The sequence below is a fragment of the Microcaecilia unicolor genome, chromosome 8, assembly GCF_901765095.1.
Source record: "Microcaecilia unicolor chromosome 8, aMicUni1.1, whole genome shotgun sequence".
NCBI lineage: Eukaryota > Metazoa > Chordata > Amphibia > Gymnophiona > Siphonopidae > Microcaecilia > Microcaecilia unicolor.
In genome coordinates, this window is record NC_044038.1 from 222273104 (window position 1) to 222296683 (window position 23580).

At 42.6% G+C, this 23580-nt stretch overlaps 1 protein-coding gene across 2 annotated transcripts; it reads left to right on the forward strand.

Annotated features, from left to right (window-relative positions):
* The first annotated feature begins 377 nt into the window (after positions 1-377).
* Positions 378-14162, forward strand: TTPAL (alpha tocopherol transfer protein like). 2 transcript variants are annotated; one of them, XM_030211957.1, is made up of 5 exons: positions 378-459; positions 2859-3311; positions 6438-6631; positions 11887-11997; positions 13188-14162. In XM_030211957.1, the coding sequence occupies exons 2-5, from the start codon at positions 2873-2875 to the stop codon at positions 13461-13463; spliced, it is 1020 nt and encodes a 339-aa protein (XP_030067817.1). In that variant the 5' UTR covers positions 378-459; positions 2859-2872; the 3' UTR covers positions 13464-14162. The 2 variants fall into 2 exon arrangements, with proteins under 2 accessions (XP_030067817.1, XP_030067816.1); XM_030211956.1 differs by lacking the exon at positions 378-459 and adding an exon at positions 468-576.
* Positions 14163-23580: the final 9418 nt, after the last annotated feature.

Genomic DNA, 23580 nt, shown 5'->3' on the forward strand with positions numbered 1-23580 from the left:
ATTTTCCTTAAGTTGGTATAGCTTCGAACCAGCTTTTACCCACCCACTTCCCTACAAGCAGAGGCGCTGTGGCCACTAACGCACCTCCTCGCCAGCTGCTAAAAAGCCACTTGCCCCACCGCGCGCCCCGCTCACAAAGCGGAAAAACGCGAGCACAACAACCCAATAGGCTAGCTCGCAGTCCCACCCCCACCAGCGGCAGCCGAATTTGCGCGCGCAGCCAGGTCCTCCTCGCGCTCCGAGGGTTCGTCAGCCACACCTACGCCCCGCCCCCTTCTCTTCTATTCCCCTCCCCCCTCTTCCCTTCTCTCCTTTGCAGCTCAACCGGCGTTTCTGCGAATACCTTTGCTTCACGTGACCAACGGCCGTCCAACGAGCGGCGCGAGCTCAGGTGCGTGGGCCGCCGGAAGAGGGGGAGTCGGGCCGCTTCCGGCCGCAGCGGGGCGCGCGACGCGTCAGGTGCGGATTTTTGTCCATCAAGTACTGACTGAGAGCGAGGGGGGCAGTTGCTTGTCATGGGGCTTGGATAAAACGGGGGGAGTTCTTCTCTGGTGGCGACCCCTTTGGCCTTCCCAGGTAGCGGAGCCGTCATTCTGCGTTGCGTTCTGGGGCAGAGGCTCCTACACAGAGAGGATGTGCTTAGGAAGGAGACGTCGGCAGCACCTGCCCGATGGGGGGAGGGGGGTTATTTTATTTGTTTAGTTTTGATAAGATTGTTTTTTATTTGTAGCATTTCTACCCCGCTGTTTCCCGCTCAGTAGCAGGTTCAGTGCGGCTTACAATGTACAGTACAGAGTATCACAGAGATGATGGCTTACAATGTATAATATAAAATATTGCAGAGAAAACACAATTGCAGTGGCGTTCCTAGGCGGCCTGACACCCGGTGCGGATCGCCGATGTCCGCCTCCCCCCCCCCCCCACCGGCGAAATTACACCCTCCTCCCCCCCCCCCCGGGTGTATTTTTACCTGCTGGGGGGGGGGGGGGGGGGTGCCGCGCGTGCCTGTTGGCTGAGTCCGCTCATTCCCTCCCTGCTGCTCCCTAGGAGTGGCCTAGTGGTTAGGGTGGTGGACTTTGGTCCTGGGGAACTGAGTTCAATTCCCGGCACAGGCAGCTCCTTGTGAATCTGGGCAAGTCACTTAACCCTCCATTGCCCCATGTAAGCCGCATTGAGCCTGCCATGAGTGGGAAAGTGCGGGGTACAAGTGTAACAAAAAAAAAAAGTAACCTGTTCCACACAGAGGGAGCAGCAGGGAGGGAACGAACTCAGCCAATAGGCGCGCGGCACCCCCCCCCCCCCCCCCCAGCGGCGTGCACCCGGGGCGGACCGCCCCTCCCCCTTGATGCGCCACTGCACAATTGTATAGAGTGGGACAAGAGGAAGAGATGTGGAGGAGGGGGATTACGGTAAGGGTAGTGTTAGTGGTGTGCGTTGGTTCGTGAGTTATGTTGGGGGATTTGGATAGGCTTGTTTGAAGAGGTAAGTTTTCAGCAGCTTTCGGAAGGGTAAGTGTTCATTGGTTGTTCGGATGTGTCTTGGCATTGCGTTCCAGAGTTGGCTGCCTATAACGGAGAAGTTGGACGCGTAGTAGGTTTTGTATTTGACAGCTTTGCAGTTGGGAAGGTGAAGGTTCAGATATGTTCGAGAATATTTGGATCCGTTCCTGGCTGGAAGGTCGATCAAACTGGTCATGTAATTTGGAGCTTCTCCATGGAGGATCTTGTGGATCAAAGTGTGGACTTTGAAATGTATTCGTTCTTTTGATAGGGAGCCAGTGAAGGTTTTCACGGAGTGGTGGTGCGCTTTCAAATCGTGATTTGCCAAAAATGAGTCTAGCTGCTGTGTTTTGGGCAGTTTGAAGTTTTTTTCAGGATTTGGGCTTTGCAACCAATGAAGATACTGTTGCAGTAATCGGCGTGGGTGAGTACTGTGTGTCCAGGGTGATGTTTGCTGGGTAATAAGAGTTGTGTGGGTTGGCCTTATTTACAGTCTTTTATTATGACTTAGCATTCCATCACTTGGGGTCTCACTGTGTGTATATATCTTTTGTATAGGAATAAAAAAAAGTGAGATTACTGGTAATAGCAAAATAATAATAATAAAGTTTACAATGGAATTGTATAATTGTCGTATAATGCAGTTATTTTGAAGTGTGTTTGGATTTTGAGCCATGCTGCCTGTTAATGGATGTGTTTATCTCTTGAAAAGAGTTGTGTAAGGAGCAGCAGGATGCACGAGATTTGCCAAGCCCGTTATTGCAAACATTTTAAGGGGAGAGGAAAATACAGCTGTAGTTGTTGTGTTAACATGCCCTTAATGTTTTAAGCGGATTTGTTTCGCCTGTCTAGATTTTTAAAAATTAAGAATGAGGTTGCAAGACTTTATATAGAAATAAATGTTGGCACTGAAATCCTTGGCCTATGCTGTTCCAGATAAAGTTGTAAATGAAGAACTGAACCGTCAAAAATGTGCTGGCCGTTAAGTACCATGAAAGACTTTTGCAGCAGGTTGTTTGGTGCCCGTCAGACTTCATATGCAGGCAACACACATTTGTGTGGCTTTCTTTAACCTTGAGAATGGGTCGGACAAAAGCTTTAGGGTGCAGAATACAAGGGTTACTTTGAAAAGTTACTGATTATTGAGAAATGTGTGAAAAGTTTGGTTCAACCTACAACAGTAAGGTCTGTTTAATAAAATGTAATAAGGTGCTTGTGCTCTGTTTATCATATTAATATAGTAAAAAGTAAATTTTAATTTGGTCAACAAAAGTCTATTAAATTCCCTTGTTGAAAGCTAGTGATACAGTACAGCATTGCTAAATGTTTTTTATATTTACTATGTTTCTTTGACAATAGTCTCTTGATATCCAATGGCAGAAGAAAATGACTTATTGGAAAAGGGCTGTCCTGTGGAACCTGTACTGGAAAATGATCCATCCCCAAAGCAGCAAAGCTATATATGCTCATTGACTCCAGAGCTCATTACAAAGGCTCGGGAAGAGTTGCAGGAGAAACCAGAATGGAGGCTTCGCGATGTCCAAGCACTTAGAGACATGATTTGGAAGGATTATCCCAACCTAAAGACCCGTATAGATGATGCCTTTCTGCTGAGATTTCTAAGAGCCCGGAAGTTTGATTATGACCGAGCACTCCAGCTTTTGGTGAAGTACCATGGTTGTAGAAGGGATTGGCCTGAAGTTTTTAACAACTTGAAACCATCTGCAATAAAGCCTGTTCTAGACTCAGGGTTCCTAACTGTTCTGCCTTGCTCAGATACCAAAGGACAACGTATTGTTTGCATCCGTCCAGGTATTTAGCAGATAATTCAGGGCTTCTTTTACAAAGCTGTGCTAGCGATTCCCACAAGGCAAATGAGAGGAAGCCCACAGGAATTGAATGAACTTCCTCTCATTTGCCGCACTTAGAATTGATAGTACAACTTTGTAAAAGAGGCCCTCGGTGTTTTAAGAACCTCATATGAACTTGTTTGGTCTTGAATTATTTGTAGTTCTTCTCTGTTCTTTAACTTTAAGGACCCTGTTGGCTAAGATGCGCTAGCTTTGTTCTTTAAATTTAAGGGCCCTGTTTACTATAGTGGGAAAGCGCCTCATAGGAACTTGTTTGGTGTTGAACTATTTGTACTTCTCTTTTCTTTAAATTTAAGGGCCCTGTTTACTAAAGTGCGCTAGCTCTGTTCTTTAAATTGAAGGGCCCTGTTTACTAAGGTGCGCTTGCTCTGTTCTTTAAATTGAAGGGCCCTGTTTACTAAGGTGCGCTTGCTCTGTTCTTTAAATTGAAGGGCCCTGTTTACTAAGGTGCGCTTGCTCTGTTCTTTAAATTGAAGGGCCCTGTTTACTAAGGTGCACTAGCTCTGTTCTTTAAATTGAAGGGCCCTGTTTACTAAGGTGCGCTTGCTCTGTTCTTTAAATTGAAGGGCCCTGTTTACTAAGGTGCGCTTGCTCTGTTCTTTAAATTGAAGGGCCCTGTTTACTAAGGTGCGCTTGCTCTGTTCTTTAAATTGAAGGGCCCTGTTTACTAAGGTGCGCTTGTTCTGTTCTTTAAATTGAAGGGCCCTGTTTACTAAGGTGCACTAGCTCTGTTCTTTAAATTGAAGGGCCCTGTTTACTAAGGTGCACTAGCTCTGTTCTTTAAATTGAAGGGCCCTGTTTACTAAGGTGCACTAGCTCTGTTCTTTAAATTGAAGGGCCCTGTTTACTAAGGTGCACTAGCTCTGTTCTTTAAATTGAAGGGCCCTGTTTACTAAGGTGCACTAGCTCTGTTCTTTAAATTGAAGGGCCCTGTTTACTAAGGTGCGCTAGCCTTGTTATTTAAATTTAAGGGCCCTGCTTACTAAAGTACGCTAGGGCCTCGTATGAACTTGTTTGGTATTGAACTATTTGTAGTTCTCTGTTCTTGAAATTTAAGGGCCCTGTTTACTAAGGTGCACTAGCGTTTTTAGCGCACGCTAATACTAGATACATCCATAGGAATAAATAGGCGCCTCTAGTGTTAGCGCACTCATAAGGGGATTCTACACATGCTTTTCTTCAAATATGTTATATATTGTTCAATGCAAAAAGTGTGAAGAAGGGTGCTATATTGGAGAAACAAGCCAAATGCTAATGACAAGGTTCAATCTACATAGACTTCATATTAAGCATGACAAAATGCCAATCAGGATGTCACCTCTATGGGACAGCACTTTACAAAACCAGAACATGCATGAATGATTTTATGGTGAGAATACTAAAAGGAAGCTTTAAGACAGTCCAGGCATGTAAGACCTTTGAACTCAAAATGATGAAATATTTTGATACTTACCAGACAGGACTCAACAAATATCTGGGTTTTCTGTCCCATTGTAAACCATAAAATTTTACTGCTTTGTCACCCTCTTATCAGCCATCCATCTCTCCCTGTCTCTCACCCACTCCACCCACTTCCTGTGAGACTGTCATTGGAATGCTTTTGTGTTTCACTTATATATTCTGATATCAGCATTTGCTTATTTCTGATCTGAAGAAGGGTTACTTTAGGCTTCACATAGTAACATAGTAGATGACGGCAGAAAAAGACCTGTACGGTCCATCAAGTCTGCCCAACAAGACAACTCATATGTGCTACTTTTTGTGTATACCCTACTTTGATTTGTCCTGTGCTCTTCAGGGCACAGACCGTTTAAGTCTGCCCAGCACTATCCCCGCCTCCCAACCACCAGCCCCGCCTCCCACCACCGGCTCTGGCACAGACCGTATAAGTCTGCCCAGCACTATCCCCGCCTCCCGATCTCGACTAAGCTCCCACCACCGGCTCTGGCACAGACCGTATAAGTCTGCCCAGCACTATCCCTGCCTCCCAACCACAAGTCCCGCCTCCCACCACCGGCTCTGGCACAGATCGTATAAGTCTGCCCAGCACTATCCCCACCTCCCAACCACCAGCCCCGCCTCCCGATCTCGACTAAGCTCCCACCACCGGCTGTGGCACAGACCGTATAAGTCTGCCCAGCACTATCCCTGCCTCCCAACCACAAGTCCCGCCTCCCACCACCGGCTCTGGCACAGATCATATAAGTCTGCCCAGCACTATCCCCACCTTCCAACCACCAGCCCCGCCTCCCGATCTCGACTAAGCGCCTGAGGATCCATTCCTTCTGCACCACCTTACTCAAGATCTTAATTACAGCAGAGTAGATCCTATATGTCTCAAGTTCTCCGTACCATAGAAGTTAAACTACCTTTGAATCTTCTCTATGGTTTATTCTGAGCCAAGATATTTTGTATTTATGAAAAATAATTCTTATTTGGATATGTTCTTTAGTGATTTCTTGGAATTGTTCTCACTAGGATTTCATGGGGCTATTATGTTCACCTAGAGAAGCTATATAGATAATGTGGAAATATTTCACATCATGTACTAAAGTAAAAATATGCTTTGTATTTATGGTCCTGATAATGACCTCAGTCCATCCATCCTTGTACTTTCTATGACAAACACATAGACACAGATTAGCCTTCTTATTTTTAGTTCACGCCTCTTCAGTAGCAATTTGAGGTGAGCTATATTCATTCAGGTATACTAGGTATTCCCTTGTCCTCACAGGGATTACTGTCTGTACTTGTGGCAGTGGAGGACTAAGTGACTTGCTCGAGGTCACAAGGCAAGCGAGAAGTAAACCCTGGTTTTCCTGGTTCTCGGCCCACTGCTCTAACCACTAGGCTTGCTACTCCACTCCTATATATGAATCCCAACTTTTTTTTTTTTAAGTGTTATACAGAATAAAACCTATATATCAGGATATGTCTTGAAGCACAATTCTTGGTTTACTAATACAGTACATATGATATTGGACTTAAAAGGTGTTGGAAACACTAAACAGCATTTTACTTGGCTGGCATGTTTGTATCACTTTACTGTCTGTGCCTTCCAATTTAGGTCGATGGTCACCAAGTAACTACCCAATTACTGAGAATATCCGTGCCATATACCTCACACTGGAAAAACTTATTCAGTCTGAAGAGACCCAAGTGAATGGAATTATAATCCTGGCAGACTATAATGGAGTTGGCTTATCTCAGGCTTCTCACTTTGGTCCGTTTATGGCCAAGAAGGTTATTGGAATTCTTCAGGTAAGAACTGAAATCTGGAAAAGCTGTTTAATAGGATTCAAATACTATGTGTTGCTTTTATTTATTTATTTATTAGATTTGTATCCCACATTTTCCCACTATTTGTAGGCTCAATGTGGCTTACATAGTACCGGAGAGGCGTTTGCAGACTCCGGTGTAAACAAATACAAAGTGATGTTGTGGTAAGATAAAGTTCATGTGGCACAGCCACATTAGGGAATCGTACAACGGAAGAGTTGTGTTATGTCCGTTACATACTTTAGTTTTGTTGTGTTGCAGAGATCAGGCATTTATGTGGTTATTTATAGTTTAACATTTTTGTTGACTACCAACCAATAACAATATATGAAACCAGTTGAGTGTACATTGTTGCAACAATCTTATCTTATCACATGATAACATAAAAAAGTTTGACGATGGATCTTACTATTCTAAGGGTATCCCTTATACTTACCTAGAGCCCCCCCCCCCCCCCCCCGTATACCACTGATAGAAATGTGGTTAGTAAATTATATGTAAAACATCCTAAACCTTAACATTTTTACAGTCTCATCCCTCCCCTCCCTCCCTCCCTACCCAGTCATATAGTTCACTACCCCGCCCCCTTATGTGGTTATTTATTAAATATAAATATATATGAAATCTCTCAATGTGGTGTATTTTAGAAATGTGTAACAAGATCCTGTAATAACCATGGCCAGTTTAACTGATTTCCTAAAAAGTCAAGTTCAATAAGTGACTTTGACAAGATATGCCTTTATTCTATCACAAATATTTTGGAGTGGTTAGCATATATGATATGCTGGAGAGAGATCTTGCTTGGGATTCTGCTTGTTGCCCGACTTCTGTGGTAGTATTCTTCTGCATTTGAGAGACCTGCATAGATTGGGGGGGGGGGGGGGGAGCAATCCATGTGATCAGTGGTCTTACCTGTTACATCATGAACTTATTCCAATCCAAACTTAATTTTAGATATTGTACAGCTTGACATAAATCTTGCTAGGTACTTGTGACTTGGATTGGCCACTGCTGGAAATGGGATGCTGGGCTTGATGGTCCCAGAATGGCAATACTTATGTAGCATAGATAGTAAAATTACCAAATATAAGCATAACTACAGTCAGCGGTAAACTTTGAGATGGCAAATTTGTTTTTTATCTTATTAGTCCTATTACTAAGAATCAATCGTATAACAGAAATATGTCAGTAGAATAAGAATACCGTAATAAGCAGCATGGAAGAACATTCATAAAACAACTGATACTCTTGTCAGCCCAATACAAATGAAACCCCTCCACAGGCATACAGTAGAACATTCAAATAACATACATATGATGCTCACACTATTACAATTCAGTGAAACATCTTAATAGGCTGCTAAGACATATATAGATAAGACAAGGTGGGAGGTACAGAGTCAGTGTGATAAATAGATGACTAGTTAAGCTGAAAACAAGTTGTATGCACAGATGAATAAGGAACTGCTCTAAGTGGCAGGATAGATGGCGAGCTAATTCAAGATGCGGGCTGAGTGATTAGTCAATTGCCACATGTATTACAGACTTGGGAGAAGAGCCAGGCTTTCACCTGCCTTGTGACATTGAGGTGTTTTTAGGCATAGCCCTTCTGGGAGTGAGGTTTAGAGTATGGGCTCCACTTCTGAGAGAGCTTGCTGGGTGGGTATCACATGGTGTGGTTTCTTTTGATGTTGGTACAGATAGTGATGCTTGTTGAGAGGACCTTAGAGGTCTCAAAAGTGTGTAGAGGGCTTAATTCTTCTTTTTTTTTTTTTAATTTTATGAAGTCTTTATTGAAACTCAAAAGACAGTAACAGACACGTGACCAATAAAAAGCCAATTGAGCAGGCATACAATATAGCTATAACAGATATAAAAGACTAGTAAAAAAGCCCCGTTTCTGATGCAAATGAAACTGGGGCTAGCAAGGTTTTCTTCTGTGTGCATGTGGGAGTGTGTGTGTCCCTGCCCTCTGCCCTCTCTCCCTTCCCCTCTGCTCTCTGTCCCCTCCCCCCTCGGAGTCGAGTCCTTCAGTGTTAAGTTTCCTGCTGTGCTATGTTTGTGTTACAGAGATAGTGAGGGCTTCTGCCCTCTCTCCCCTCCCCCCTTTGAGTCCTTCACTGTTCCAGAGAGAGTGATTTGATTTAGTGCTTTGCTGTGTTTTCCTTCACTGTTTGTGTTATAGAGAGAGCGAGGGTGGGGCAGACACTCATGGGGAAACTGGATATCTCTCCCCCTTCACACTTCCGGCTGGAGGCTTCATTTAGAACGTTGGTGGTGCCTTTTATATATAGAGATTTACAGTAAGAGGTGAACCCACCCCCACCTGAGGGATCACAATAATATAAGAGTAAACTTCTGAACATTTCCAAGGTTTTGTCAAACCCCCCTACGCTGCCCAATCCCATTCCTAACATCAGAAAACCCAAAAGAGCAGGAGTAAATATTGGATACAAAAGAAAGTGTTGTCAGAATTATTATTATTTTTTTTTAAGCAGCATAGTGTCACAGGAAAGGATCCCAAATGGCTTCCTATTTATCAAGGGATTGGCAACAAGTGGCCAAAAGATGCTCCATGTCACAAATATACCAGAGTTTATGCCATTTTACCAAAAGTGGAGCAGTTCGCTGCTTCCAGTGAGCCGCTAATGTAATTTGGGCAGCGCTCATGGCATGACACACCAGAAAAGCTTAAGTCCAGGTACCTTCTTGGGAAATATATCGGTGAGCAAGGAATTAAACAATTCAGCCACTTCTGAAGTCTCTCCTGGATTGATCTCCAAAATACCCTGGCCTTCATACAGGAACACCAAATGTGTCCCATACTACCAACCTTTCCAAACCCCCACCAACATAAAGCAGAGGTACCTGGATAGATATGTAGAACACAAATAGGTGTTAAATACCAATGGTACATCACTTTGACAGCATTTTCTTTTAAGTGGGACAGAAATAGAAACCTTTAACAATGCTTTTTCCAGCAAGTTCTACTTATCCTCTAAGGTAATCCCCAGCTCACGCTGTCAGTGTTCGAGATGTAAGGTGTATGGTGGGGTAAAGGAATATGTTTATAAAAGCAAGTAATTAAAACCCTAGTGCTGTGGGGAATCTGCACATAAATCCAAGTCCTCTCAAAGCAACTGTGAGCAAATAGAGGCCGAAGAAAGAAAATAGTGTAATTGGATATAAGCGTATTGATGTGTTGGCAGAATTGGGGTAGGACTTGGTCATGGAAGAATAGGATAGTAAGGTCTCTTCCTCAAACAGCTGACCCCCAAGTCTTTAATCCAAGAGAGATCCATCTAGTAAAGGGCCCAGAAATCATCCCTGGAGGAAACAAAGGGTTAAAAGCTATAGGTGTGAGATGAGACAAAATCTTGCCCTGAGAAGGGAACAAGGTATCCCAATAATAGAAAGTGGTAGAACTAGAGGGACATAGATCTTCGCCAAGGCGTCGATATTTACGGGGTGCCCACAAATGTATGCTCCAAGTGTACTCATATCTTGTGGGGAATCGCCTGGAACCATTCCAAAGCAGCATGAGCCTGGGCAGCCTGGTAGTACCAAAAGACTGTAGGTACCCCCAGGCCACCCTTCCTCTTATCATGATAAAGAAATGAACGAGGAAGACGTGGACTCTTATTTTGCCAAATGAAGCGAAGTAGACAATCCTGCAAAGCGGATAAAAATCTGTAAAACAAACGTATTGGAAGTCCCTGAAATAGATACAGCAAGTGGGGGAGTATATTTTAACCGTAGCTATATGACCAAACCAAGACAAGTCAAAGCTGGACCAGCACTCCAAATCACGGTAGATACCCTTGACTAAGACAGGATAGTTAGTGGAAAATAAATCTGCATAGGAAGGATTCAAAAGGACACCCAAATGGTGAATACCTCGTAAGGCCCATTGAAAAGGAAAAGAGAACGGCAAAGGCTCCAAGTCTCTCCAGTGTAAAGAAACATTAAGGGGTTCAGATTTGCTTATGTTAATCTTGAATCCAGACACTGCTGAATAATGCTCTATAGCATGCAAAAGATTTAGGGAAGGAAGTAAGGGGATGAGTCCATGAAAGAAGAACATTGTCTGCAAATAAAGCCAGTTTATACTCCCTGTCTGCTATCAGTAAACCAGAAGTATTAGGGTTTGATCGGACAGCAACTGCAAAAGGTTTCATCACCATAGCAAAGTGCATGAGGGAGAGAGGGCGCCCCTGTTCAGCGCCCTGGGATAACGAAAACATCAGCGTTCCATAGTTGATATTGACACAAGCTTTGGGAGAGGAATAAAAAGTTTCGATCCATCCCCTAAAACGTAAGCCCAACCTAAAACACTCCCTTATAGCTAAAAGGCCAATGGACACGATCAAAGCCCTTCTCGGCATCTAGGGGCTTAATTATTCTTTAGGTACTCTGTCCCATTTTGTCTGGCAACCTTGAAAATCAACGGTAGTTTTAATTTGTCCCAGTAAGGTAGTGGTAGCTAGTGCAGTTTCTGCAGCATTCTGAAAATGGTTGGAACTATTTTTTGATTTGAACAGTATACAGGGTGTTGCAGTAATTTGTGGTCACACATCCTTCAGATGTTTGTGTAGATATGTTTGGGATGCTCTCTTTATTTTTACTTCTAGCAGATCACTAGTTACCCAAAGTTCATACTTTAAAAAAAATGATGGTTTAATCCATTTCTTTAACAATCTTTTTGTAGATGCAGAATTGTGATATACCTGTAGAGAGCTCACCCAGGTCCAGACCCCAAATGTGGGTTTTGTGATTCTTTGGGGTCCTGATCCATCATTTGGGAAGCTCTGGTTTAACCTTTCTTTTCAGCCAAATAAGAACCTTCAGATTGATATGCCTTACATGTCTAAAGTGATGCTACAGAAGATGCACATTCTGACTTAATGTGCTTGTGTGGCTCTCACTCCAATTTTATTTCTTGATTGATTTTTTGGGGAATGAAAGGAACTTGAAAAGCAAAATGTAAAAACAGACACACAGGCAAGAGATTCTAAAAATATTTAATGGAAATAGTACAACTGTTCCTCACCGCCCCCCCCCTCCCCCCCAGGAAACTTTATTCTTAATATTTTTCTTTGTACGGCAGTTATCTACACACTTATTAGAATTGGTTTATAGTGGTAAAATAAGTATGGGGACTTCTGTGTGTATGTGTGTGGGTTTGTTTGTTTTTAATCTTTTTATGTTATGAAATGCCTTTTTTATTTTTCATTGTAGGATGGTTTTCCCATTAGGATAAAAGCTGTTCATGTTATTAATGAGCCTAGGATATTTAAAGGTATATTTGCTATCCTGAAACCTTTCTTGAAAGAGAAGATAGTAAACAGGGTAAGTGGTGCTTCAGTATGTCTATTATGTTCTACAGGCTGTAGTGTATTTTAATGCTTAGAATTGGATAGCATTTTTACCTTATTCTAAATCTATCCTTGTCCCAAAGCATCTTTTTTTGTTACCCAAAGAACAAAGCAGTATTTTTCCTAAGTATGTCATAGAAGTTACCACTGTGATGCTCATGTCTAAATCGGTATCTTACTGCTGGAAAGTTACCAGTGGAGGCTTGTAAATGTGCAGGAGCTCTACGAACGTGTAGTTATGTATCCCTCTTACCAAGTATAGAAATTATCAGATAACGTGCAGGGCACAGAATTCTCAAAGTAGCTCTTATTTTATTTTACAGCTTTACAGTAGTAAAATAAGACCTATCATTATATACAGATGGGCGGTGTTAGTGCTGTGGAGATGTAGAAGTAAGTTGAACAACAGGAAAACCTGGATTCAAGTCTCTGTTTCTTGTGCCCTTGAGGAAGTCACTTTATCAGCCGTTGGTTTAGCTCCAAATTTACGTGTGTTATGGCTCATCCCATTTTCAATGGGGTGTGTTTACTGTTAACAAGTTAATATTTGCATTTAATATTTATATTTTGATTGTAATCTTCTGCCCCCCCCCCCCCCAAACAGAGAATTACTTGCCTTTGTGTAACTCACCTTGGAACTACCAATGAAATGGAATGATTTAAACCCAAATCAAATATTCCATTTGTGCTGTGGAAAAGATGGCTGCAATGCAGCTTTCTGCATATGTGGAGGTGGTGGAGACAAAAAAACAGTGACAGAATTGAAAAATGAGTAGGATAAACATGAGAATGCCTATGTAGAAAGAGGATGGAATCAAATCAAAGTAAAACTTAAATGACCTCATGGCTGTTGAGGTGCTATGGACAGAAGTGGCTTTAACAGCAAGTTCTAGTAGTTGGGATGTAAGGCTAGTGCCAAGCAGACTCTACAGCCTGTGTCCCGAAAAATGTATCGATTTTATCATATTTGTACCATATGCTAAGATTGTGGGAGCGGGGAAGGCATGTATGTAATAGAAGATACAACTCGATTCAGGGGGCAGTGTGCCTTCCTCAGGATGTATGAGGGTTGTGGTCCGGGAGGTAGGGTGCACAGTGGGATTGGCATCAGGCAGATTTCTTTAGCTACTGTCATTTACTACCTTATTGTTTTTTCTTTCTCAGTTTTTTCTTCATGGTTCAGATTTGAGTTCCCTTCATCGGAATATTCCACGAACCATCCTTCCTGTGGAGTATGGAGGTACTGCAGGAAACATGGACATCTCTGCTTGGAATCAAATTCTTCTGTTATCGGAAGAAGATTTTGTCATTGAGTTCTGCCAGCTGGATCCGATAGGTGATGGATCTCAGTATGGGCTTTTAGCAAGTGAAAGAGAATTACCTGAAATGATGTGTGAAGAATCTCGAGGTGCAAAGTCGCAGCTTTATTATTGTTACTGATAGGATGCCAAATGATTAATTCTAAGCTGAAAGCTAGAAGCTACCCCCAATGGCATTCCAAAATGGGATCTGTTCTTTTCCTGGACTCTTGCTGCTTCCCTGCAAAGATGCACTTTTTCCCCTCTAAGTGTATTCTTTCCACCAGATCTAACCTACCTATAACTTTAAAAATTAACCCAGGCTAGGTGAGATGTTGTTCCATGAGGTCAAATCTTTAGGCTCCAGTTTTAATTAAGAGAATGGAACTCTAAAGCAAGCTACTATAATTTTCATACATTGTACACCAGTTTCAGTTTGTTTAATATTGCTGAAAATCACTAATATATTTTTAAGGGTTTTAATTCTTTTTATAGGCTCTGTTACTGATACTTAGTTATGTTTCTGGTAGATATTTGTGCCCTTAAAAACTACTATTATGTTAAACAGATGCTAACAGGCATCTGCTCAAAAGTGGAAAATATGAAAGATAATTTTCGAAAATACCAAAGTAGGGACTTCAGCCTTCCAAAAAGAGACTCTAAAGATAAACACAAGTCAATCTTTATTTGAACATCAAGTTAAACCAGGACTCAACATGGAGCTGTGTTTTGGCATGAAATGCCTAAAGGTGGGAGTAAAAGCCAATTACAAATAGTAAGATCTATTTAACATATATATACTTAAATAGAAAACATGCAAAGTGTAGAAAGTATAAACATACACGAGATATAAACATCATAATAAAAATTAGAGACTAGTGGTGCATGGACACAATCTGAATAAAGGCACACATCTTCCACTTTTTGATAAAACTGGATGCAATTTTTGAATGGGATCAGAAAATAATGTGCTTAAATAACTCATGTGGACTTGAAATATAATTTTTGTAGAAGATTGGTCCACACTGAAAGTAGGTGCAAAAGCTCCCCGTTACTTTGTTCTCATGGTATGTTTAATTTCTTTCTCTGCATTTGGGGGCGAAGTCCATGAATAGAGAGTACCTGCAGACTTAGTCTTGAGTGAAAAATGTGACATTTGGTTCCACAATTTTGTAATAGTGTTTTGTAGTTATTAGTATTTAACTTTTCATTTAGAGGTAAGTAGAAACATGCTTGTGAAGATCTGGACAGTTAGCAGAAACAACATTCATTCATCTATACTTGAACTAGTGTTGAGTTTTTTAAATCTGTTTTCTAGTGCTTTTTTGTTTTGGCTTGGTTCTTGTTTCTATTTACTGCATGTTATTTAGATTTCAGGGCAATCTGAACTGAAGCCTTAGTCAGTATATCATTACTTAAGGTGTTTCATGTAAATTTTTCCCTTCATTCTCAAATCAAGTTACAATCTTAAGTGTTTTCTGCATTTACAAGACTTGCTTTAGTGTTCCTTCTACTTATATTATGGCTTCATACGGTAGTCTCTTCACACTCTTGTGTATGGTATTAATATACCATAGGAGTATAATAATAAATCTTACCAGGACTTATGAAGTGTGTCAGGTATGAAAATGTTCTAGTCCAGTAGACAGAGAGGCTGTGGATAGCAAGATAGTGACAGTGTGTTCTGCTCTGTGCTTACAAGTAGCTGGCCGTGCATTCTGTGCTTGAAGAGCAAGACAACAGACTAAAGTCTTGCACTGATAATGCAAACCATAAGGCTGCTTTTAATATACTATAAAGGTGAACAAAAGTTTAAGAATTGACCAATTGAAAATAATTACAATGTATATACAAGAATAGTTTAACTATGTAATTTCATGCACTCAATGCACTAGATCAATCCATTATTGAAGTGCCAAAGTTTAATTTTATTGTCTGTTCTATATAGCTGCAGAAGTTATTGGAAGACTTCTAAATTCTTGGTGCTAAGTTCTGCTGATGTGATTCTTTAGGACAGTACTGTATGTCATGGGTAGGCTTGCCCTTTCCTAAAAGTATTGGTGATTAAATACTTGGTTACCATAATTGACTTTACTGTAATTATAGGTACAGAAACACAAATGAGTGTCTTGCACCTTAGTCCATTTGGCAGGAAGGGTGGGTATTGTGTTCATTACTGCACAGTCTGTTAAAGATTAGAATTTGGTTTATGCTAAAGTGTTTGATACTATTTGGTGAGGAGAAAACGTGATTAGCTGTGCTGATAACTTGTATGGCGAGATTTTTGTTTTGCAAAGTGTTCATTCCTCCACAAATTTCTGATTTTGTTTTGAAGAAAATTTAGGTAGTCGAGATGACAGAGTACTATTTCCATTGGTAGATGCTAACCAGTTTAGAGACATTGTTATTTAGCCTAGCTCTAGTACAGCTTTATATAGAAATACATAATTTCTTTTTTTTCTTGAGGCAAAGCCCCAGAATGATCCTGATAAGTAGCAGGCACCCAGAACCACAAAAATCAAAGAAACCCATTTTTGTCACAGATAGTCCCAATGACTTTACAGCAGGAGAAGTTACTTCTATTTTAACTTCAAAACTGGTAAACTGATTTCATATTCTGCTCAGTAGATAGAATTCGGTTTTAGAAATAAAGGACATAAGCTTTCTTGAAGTAGAAAGGTCATGGAATCAGATGTGTACTTGGGTTTGCTCTCAGGAAGAATGTGTTTTTTCTTCAGTGTCCAGGAAGTTTAGGCACTGTAGTGTGCTCTTTTTAGAGGTACCTGTTTCCCAAGGATAAAAACAGTTCTTCACTTTTATGATATTAATGCCTGACTTGGGCACACTTCCAGTTGAATCATTTTTATCATCAAAACAGAAAGGTCTGATATTTTCAGTATAACATATCACAGAATGATTTATAGTAGTAGTAGAATGCTATTTTGAAAAAGATCATTTTTATTTAAGGGCTCTAGCATGAGGTAAGAATGAAAGCAATTACAATAATGTCAGTCAGTTTACCTCATGCTGTCTGACTCTAGTAGAAAGCAGTGAACTGAAAAGTGACTCGGAGGAAAAACTGATTTGGAAATCTTCAGTATTTCTATTGATTAAATGACGAACATATTCACTTAGCATGTATTGGACCAGTTAGTGTATTTATGCTGCCAGTGCATGGTTCAGGACTGTCTACTATAATATTACAGTACTGTTAGTGGAATAAGCTATTGTGGTAGATGGAACATAAACGTTTGTCCAAAGTTTATGCAAGAGATTGTTCCAAGTCATCATTTCCCATTTACTAGATATTTTTAAATCTACAGTCAGAATGGCTTGATACACTTTGCCAGTTTATTTGCTGCCAGTATCGGTTCTTTTTCAGTAAAGTCTTATTCTGTTCTCAAACAACCTGCAGCTTATGAAGATACTAGTAAAACATGCCCGTTTGTGGCGCAAATGAAACGGGCGCTAGCAAGGTTTTCCTCCCGAACCCCCTCCTCCCTGCTCAACCCTTCGGCGTTGTGAAGGCACTGACCGCTATTGTTGCTGACCTGGTCCACGCACGCCAACTTCAATGTGCTGAGTCATTGGTTGTGAAGCCACTGACGCCATTGCTCCGCCCTCGACGTCATCACGTTTGATGCGAGGGCAGGGCCCCAACACAGTGATTTTGGTGGCTTCACCACCACAAACCCTTCGAACCGGAAGGCAGTGCCTGGAGGAACTGACAGTGACGTCAGTGTCCTCATAACGTTGAGGGTGAGTTTTATTATATAGGATTCCCACTCATTCTAAAGATTTGAACGAAGAGTTCATCAGAGTAATGAAGCTAATCAAGTTTGTAAGTGAAGTAGAAGCCAGATCTGTAAGCCTGTGGGAACAGTTCAAGGAGCTTGTTTTTTAAATACTGACCTGCATTTTTCATTTGACAAGACAGTAAAATTACAGTAATGCCATAATTTTGTTCACTAGTGTAATGTGTATTATTTGCCAAAAATGGGCCCTGTAGTAATATGTGCTGTTGATAAATGACCTCACAAGTGACAAAATGAAATTATTCCAGAATTTTTGTCTCATTACTGATACTTAGAGACAAGGTGTATAACATATGTAGTGTTAAATAAGCTAATTGATATACTTGATGGCTTTAGGTTAGCTTTTGTGTTATATTACTATGATCTTCCGTTTGTCCAAACTTCTTAATTCAACTTGGAATGCATTTTGAGTGCAAATGTGTACAATATACTTAAAGCTGAGCTACTTTCATGGTAGTTTGAGAAAATATTTTATTTTTATATAAATCTGTCTATTTACATTTTATATAAAGGCAGTATGTTAAAATTGTTTACACTGGTATGCATGTACTAAAATTACCTAATAAAATCTCTTAACTGTTTATGTAATTTGTTTTATGCCAAAATAAGTGAAATGAACTTTAATATTTTAGCCCAAGATTCAATGTCTTTTTATTACTGTTTAAATTGAAGATATCACTCCATCAATGTCCCAGCACTAAAAAATATTTTAACAAAATCCTCCCATCCTTGGAAACTGGAGAGTCATGGGATCGGAGGCAGTATATTATTATGGATTAAGAGCTGGTTAAAAGATAGGAAGCAGAGAGTAGGGTTGAATGGTCAGTATTCTCGATGGAGAAGGGTAGTTAGTGGGGTCCCTCAAGGGTCTGTGCTGGGACCGCTGCTTTTTAACATATTTATAAATGACCTTGAGATGGGAGTAACTAGTGAGGTAATTAAATTCGCAGATGACACAAAGTTATCCAGGGTCGTCTCGTCGCGGGAGGCGTATGAAAGATTACAAGAGGACCTCGTGAGACTGGGGGATTGGGCATCCAAATGGCAGATGAAGTTCAGCGTTGACAAGTGCAAAGTGATGCACGTGGGAAGGAGAAACCCGAATTACAGCTATGTCATGCAAGGTTCCGCTTTAGGAGTTACGGACCGAGAAAGGGATCTGGGAGTCATCGAGGATAGGATGTTGAAATCTTCCGCTCAATGTGCTGCGACGGCTAAGAAGGCGAACAGAATGTTGAGTATTATTAGAAAAGGGATGGAAAACACGCATGAGGATTTTATAATGCTGTTATATCGCTCCATGGAGTATTGTGTTCAGTTCTGGTCGCCTCATCTCAAAAAAGATATAAAGGAATTGGAGTGGCAGTGCTTATGTACTTATGTGTATATATAATGCACTTTGTATATGCCCTCAGTGCTGACTCATTTCAAATGAGCAGATGCAGTAGCTCATGATTCACCTTGCTCTTTGGCTACTGTGCTTTTGCTTATTTACTTGTATTTGTTTTTTTTTTACAAAAGATGTAGGAAATATAACTTATTTTATTATCACCTCTTACTTGTGAAGGGACCAGTAACTCACACATGTTTCATGGTCACTGCCTTAGGGGAGCTGGCCCCTTGGGAAAGAAAATACTGTGTTAAATAAAAGCATTAACTACTTCAATAAGCACCTTGTCCCCTATATTCTGCTGGATTCAATATACCATTCTTAAAGATCTGTATTCTATAACAATGCACGTACTTGGCTTAATAAGCAGCGTTGATAATAGCACTAAGTAATCATGAGCACTAATTGACTGACAATACTTAGAATTTATGCGCACAACTTGCTAAGTGTAGTCTAATGAACTGTACCTAAATTCTAATGTGTGCAGTTCAAAAAGGGCGGGGAATGGGCATGTCATGGGTGTTCCAAAATGTATACGTTTAGTGTTAGAATATGGCCCAGTGTGTGTTTTAAGTGCAGGGATTTATGTCATGTTTTCATTAGTGTAAATGGAGATGTGTAGTTTTCCACTGGGAGATCAACTAAGCGTATTCTATATACTGTGCCTAAATCTAGGTGCTGTTTATAGAATACTAGGGAAAAAGGCCCGTTTCTGACACAAATGAAACGGGCGCTAGCAAGGTTTTCTTTGGAGTGTGTATGTTTGAGAGAGTATGTGTGACAGAGAGAGAGAGACTGGGTGTATGTCTGTGAGAATGAGAGTGTGCCAGGGCCCCCCCCTCCCTCCCCAGTTCCAGGGTCATCCCTCCCTCCCAGGGTTGTCCCCTTCCCTCCCAGTTCCAGGATTGCCCTCCCTCAGTCACCTTTGTGGGCATACCTTACTGCAAAGTCCCTGCCTCACCCTGCACTCTCATCTGACAGGATTCTGTGCCCTCTGCTTGGCTCTCCTCACTTTAAGAAAAAAAAAAAAAGCTGTGAACCATAAAATTTATTTTAAACAAAGAATTTGCGGAGAGTTAGGGAGTTAGTTCCTGTCTGACTGCTGCTGTTCTCAGAGCCAGAGCGTTTCCCTCGGCTCCGGCTGTCAGTGCTGCGCTGCAGGGGGGATCAGCTGGTAAGTGCTGGCTTTGATTTTCTTTTTTTGATGCGGCATGGCAATTCGGGAGGGAGTCAGTCGGGGAGGTCTGAAGTTGGAGAGGGCGGGGTCGGACATGAGGGAGGTCTGTGGCAGTGTGCATTGGGGAGGAGAGTGGCTGAGGGGGGGATGGGGTCCAGTGGCATCTCTGTGGAGGGGCGACAGAGCACCGGGGTGGGGGGGGGGGGGGGGTGTTGTCGAGTGTGTCTGTGAGGTGGGTTTACCGGCAGTGTTCACGGGGCAGTTGTGTGTCGTTCGGGTACACTGTTTGGGCTGTTTTTTCAGTCTGTTGGTGTGCCTCGTGCTGCTTTCATGTGGTTGGTCAGTGTCGCCGGTGACGTACCAGGAAGTACTGACATCAATTCATGAGATGGAGAGCACGAATGCTTCAAGGTTTAAGTGCCACAGAGTCAGCTTCAGAACGTTGAAGGTGCTTTTTATTATATAGGATGCTTGGGGGGAATGTTTACAGTGTGTATAGTTTTAGGCACCATATATAGAAGCTGGCCCATAATGCCTGCCTACGTTTTGGTTGCTGCTGTCATCCTTGGTTCAGTCCTTGTAAAATGGCCATGGCATTTGTTTGAACTGTTATAGAACCCTGTCTCATGATTCTATCAGCAGATTAAGTTTCACAATAAAAACTACCAATCAAATTCAAGATTTAAGCATGCTGTAATACATGCCCTTGCCAGCTATTATATGGGGGGTAGATCCTCCAGATTGCTAAAATTCTGCCTTAACATAAATTGCAGCTAGCAACAGTTTTTACTATTCCATTGGTACAACAGTGGGTTGACATCACATTCTATAGAAGATATTAAATGGAGAATTTTAAATGGTCAGGGGATGGGAGGCAACTGAGTATTTTCTAAATTACAAAGAGCAAGGTTAGGTATGTATTTTAAACACTATACTGCCAGTAGGCTTAAATCTTAAAATTGATTGGTGGTCACTATTGTGACACTAAGCTGTTGATGGGCTGGTTGAATCATGTGAGAGGGCTTTATAAAAGTTCAAACCAAGGAGGTGGCATAAAGTCACAAGACTCAAGCCAGTCTCCCTAACACTCTACCCAAGAAGGTTTTAATTTTCCCCAGTGCAGCTGCTGCCATCTTGGTACACCCAAAACAATTTACTAGAATGAAAAGCTATGCCTAGTGCCTTCAGCACACATAATAGGCCTGATAGGCTCATGCTGTTTCCTGTTATTGAACCCTCCATGGTTTAAACAAATGTGGTGGCCATTTTCTAAGCACTGTGTCAAAAGATGGCAGCAGCAAGTAAAAAGCAGGCAGCATAGGGTATAAGGTGCTTATTCAAGCAGTGAAATGATTTTATTTAACACAATATTTTTACATATATAATTTTTTTCAGGGGCCAAACGCCCCTGAGGCAATGACTAAACATGGACCATGTCAGCCGCTGGTCTCTTGCTAGTTGATGTGTCTTTAGTTCTTATTTCCTACATATTTTTATTTTTTTTTAAAGTAAATAAGCAAAAAAAATTAATAGTTATGAATAATAAAAGCACAGTAGCCAGAAAAGCAAGGTGAATCAAGAGCTATTGAGTCTGCTTGTGCAATTAGTCACCGCTGAGGGCATAAATACAAGGTAAAATTATGTATAATCATACCTGATAATTTTCTTTCCATTAATCATAGCTGATCAATCCATAGACTGGTGGGTTGTGTCCATCTACCAGCAGGTGGAGATAGAGAGCAAACTTTTGCCTCCCTATATGTGGTCATGTGCTGCCGGAAACTCCTCAGTATGTCGATATCAAAGCTCCATCCGCAGGACTCAGCACTTAGAGAATTACACCCACGAAGGGACACTCTGCCCAGCTCACCACCGCCGAAACGGGGGAGGGGAATTAACCCAGCTCATCCCCACACAAGTGGGGGAGGGGAATCCGTCCAGCTCATCCCCGCGGAGCGGGGGAGGGACACCACACCCGCCGATGCGGGGGGATCTGGCTTATCCTGCAACCGCAACCGCGGGAGGAGCTGACTGACCCTAACACCGCCGAAGCGGGAGGGGTACAAAGCTGCCCTACAGCCGCACGAAGCGGGAGGGAGTGCCGGCAGAATTTTAAGTCTCAATCCAGCCCCGTAAAACGGAGGGGAGAGGAATGCAGCAGCTCACTGTAACACAAACTCGTCTTAACTCTTGAAGAATCCAAGTGAAAAAAACTTGAACACGAAGTCTTCCTGAAGTAACTGAAGACTAAACTTGAACCTGAAATGCAACCAGAATAAAAACAGTACAGATATCTGGGAGGGGCTATGGATTGATCAGCTATGATTAATGGAAAGAAAATTATCAGGTATGATTATACATAATTTTACCTTCCATATCATCAAGCTGATCAATCCATAGACTGGTGGGATGTACCGAAGCAGTACTCACCCAGGGCGGGACATTGAAATCCCTGACCTTAATACTGAAGCTCCAAACCGGGCCTCCGCCCGTGCAGCCACAGTCAAACGGTAATGCTTGGAGAATGTATGAGCCGAAGCCCAAGTTGCCGCCTTGCATATCTCTTCCAAGGAGACGGATCCGGCCTCTGCCATCGAAGCCGCCTGAGCTCTCGTGGAGTGAGCCTTCAGCTGGAGAGGCGGCACCTTCCCCGCGGTCACATAAGCCGCTGCAATGGCTTCCTTGACCCATCTTGCCACTGTAGGCTTAGCAGCCTGCAGACCCCTACGAGGACCTGCAAACAGGACAAACAGATGATCCGATTTCCGGAAATCATTGGTCACTTCCAAGTATCTGATGATGACTCGTCTCACATCCAGATATTTAAGAGCAGAGTACTCCTCTGGGTAGTCCTCCCTACGAAAGGAAGGGAGACAGAGCTGCTGATTCACATGGAAGCGAGAAACAATCTTGGGCAGAAAGGAAGGCACTGTGCGAATAGTCACTCCTGCCTCAGTGAACTGCAGAAAAGGCTCTCGACATGAGAGCGCCTGGAGCTCGGAAACTCTTCTGGCTGAAGTGATAGCCACCAAAAAGACTGCTTTCAACGTCAGGTCTTTCAGAGATGCCCTCGACAAGGGTTCAAACGGCGGCTTCTGCAATGCTCTTAGCACCAGGTTGAGATTCCACGCAGGCACCACTGAGTGCAGAGGAGGGCGCAGGTGATTAACTCCCTTGAGAAAGCGCACCACATCTGGCTGTGAAGCCAGAGAAGCACCCTTCAGGCGGCCCCTGAAGCAAGCCAGAGCCGCTACCTGGACTTTAAGGGAACTGAGCGACAGGCCTTTCTCCAGACCTTCTTGCAGGAACGCCAACACTGAAGAAATTGAAGCAGTGAAGGGAGAAAGTGAGCCTGCTTCACACCACGCTGCAAAGATACGCCAAACCCTGGCGTAAGCAGTAGAAGTAGAGCGCTTCCTCGCTCTCAGCATAGTGGCGATGACCTTGTCTGAGAAGCCCTTCTTCCTCAGACGCTGCCGCTCAATAGCCAGGCCGTAAGACCAAAGGGGGAGGGATCCTCCATCACCACGGGACCCTGATGTAACAGGCCCTGCTCCACTGGCAGCCGCAGAGGATCGTCGACTGAGAGCCTGATCAAGTCCGCATACCAGGGACGTCTGGGCCAATCCGGACCCACCAGGATTACCCTGCCGGGATGCTTTGCCACCCGGTCTAGCACCCTGCCCAACATGGGCCAGGGCGGGAACACATAGAGAAGCTCTTGTGTCGGCCACTGTTGGAGAAGAGCATCTACTCCCAGGGATCGAGGGTCCCGTCCTCTGCTGAAAAAGCGCGGCACTTGGCAATTGGCCGATGACGCCATCAGATCTAGGCTCGGCTGGCCCCAGCGCTTCGTGATGTCCAAGAACGCCTGAGC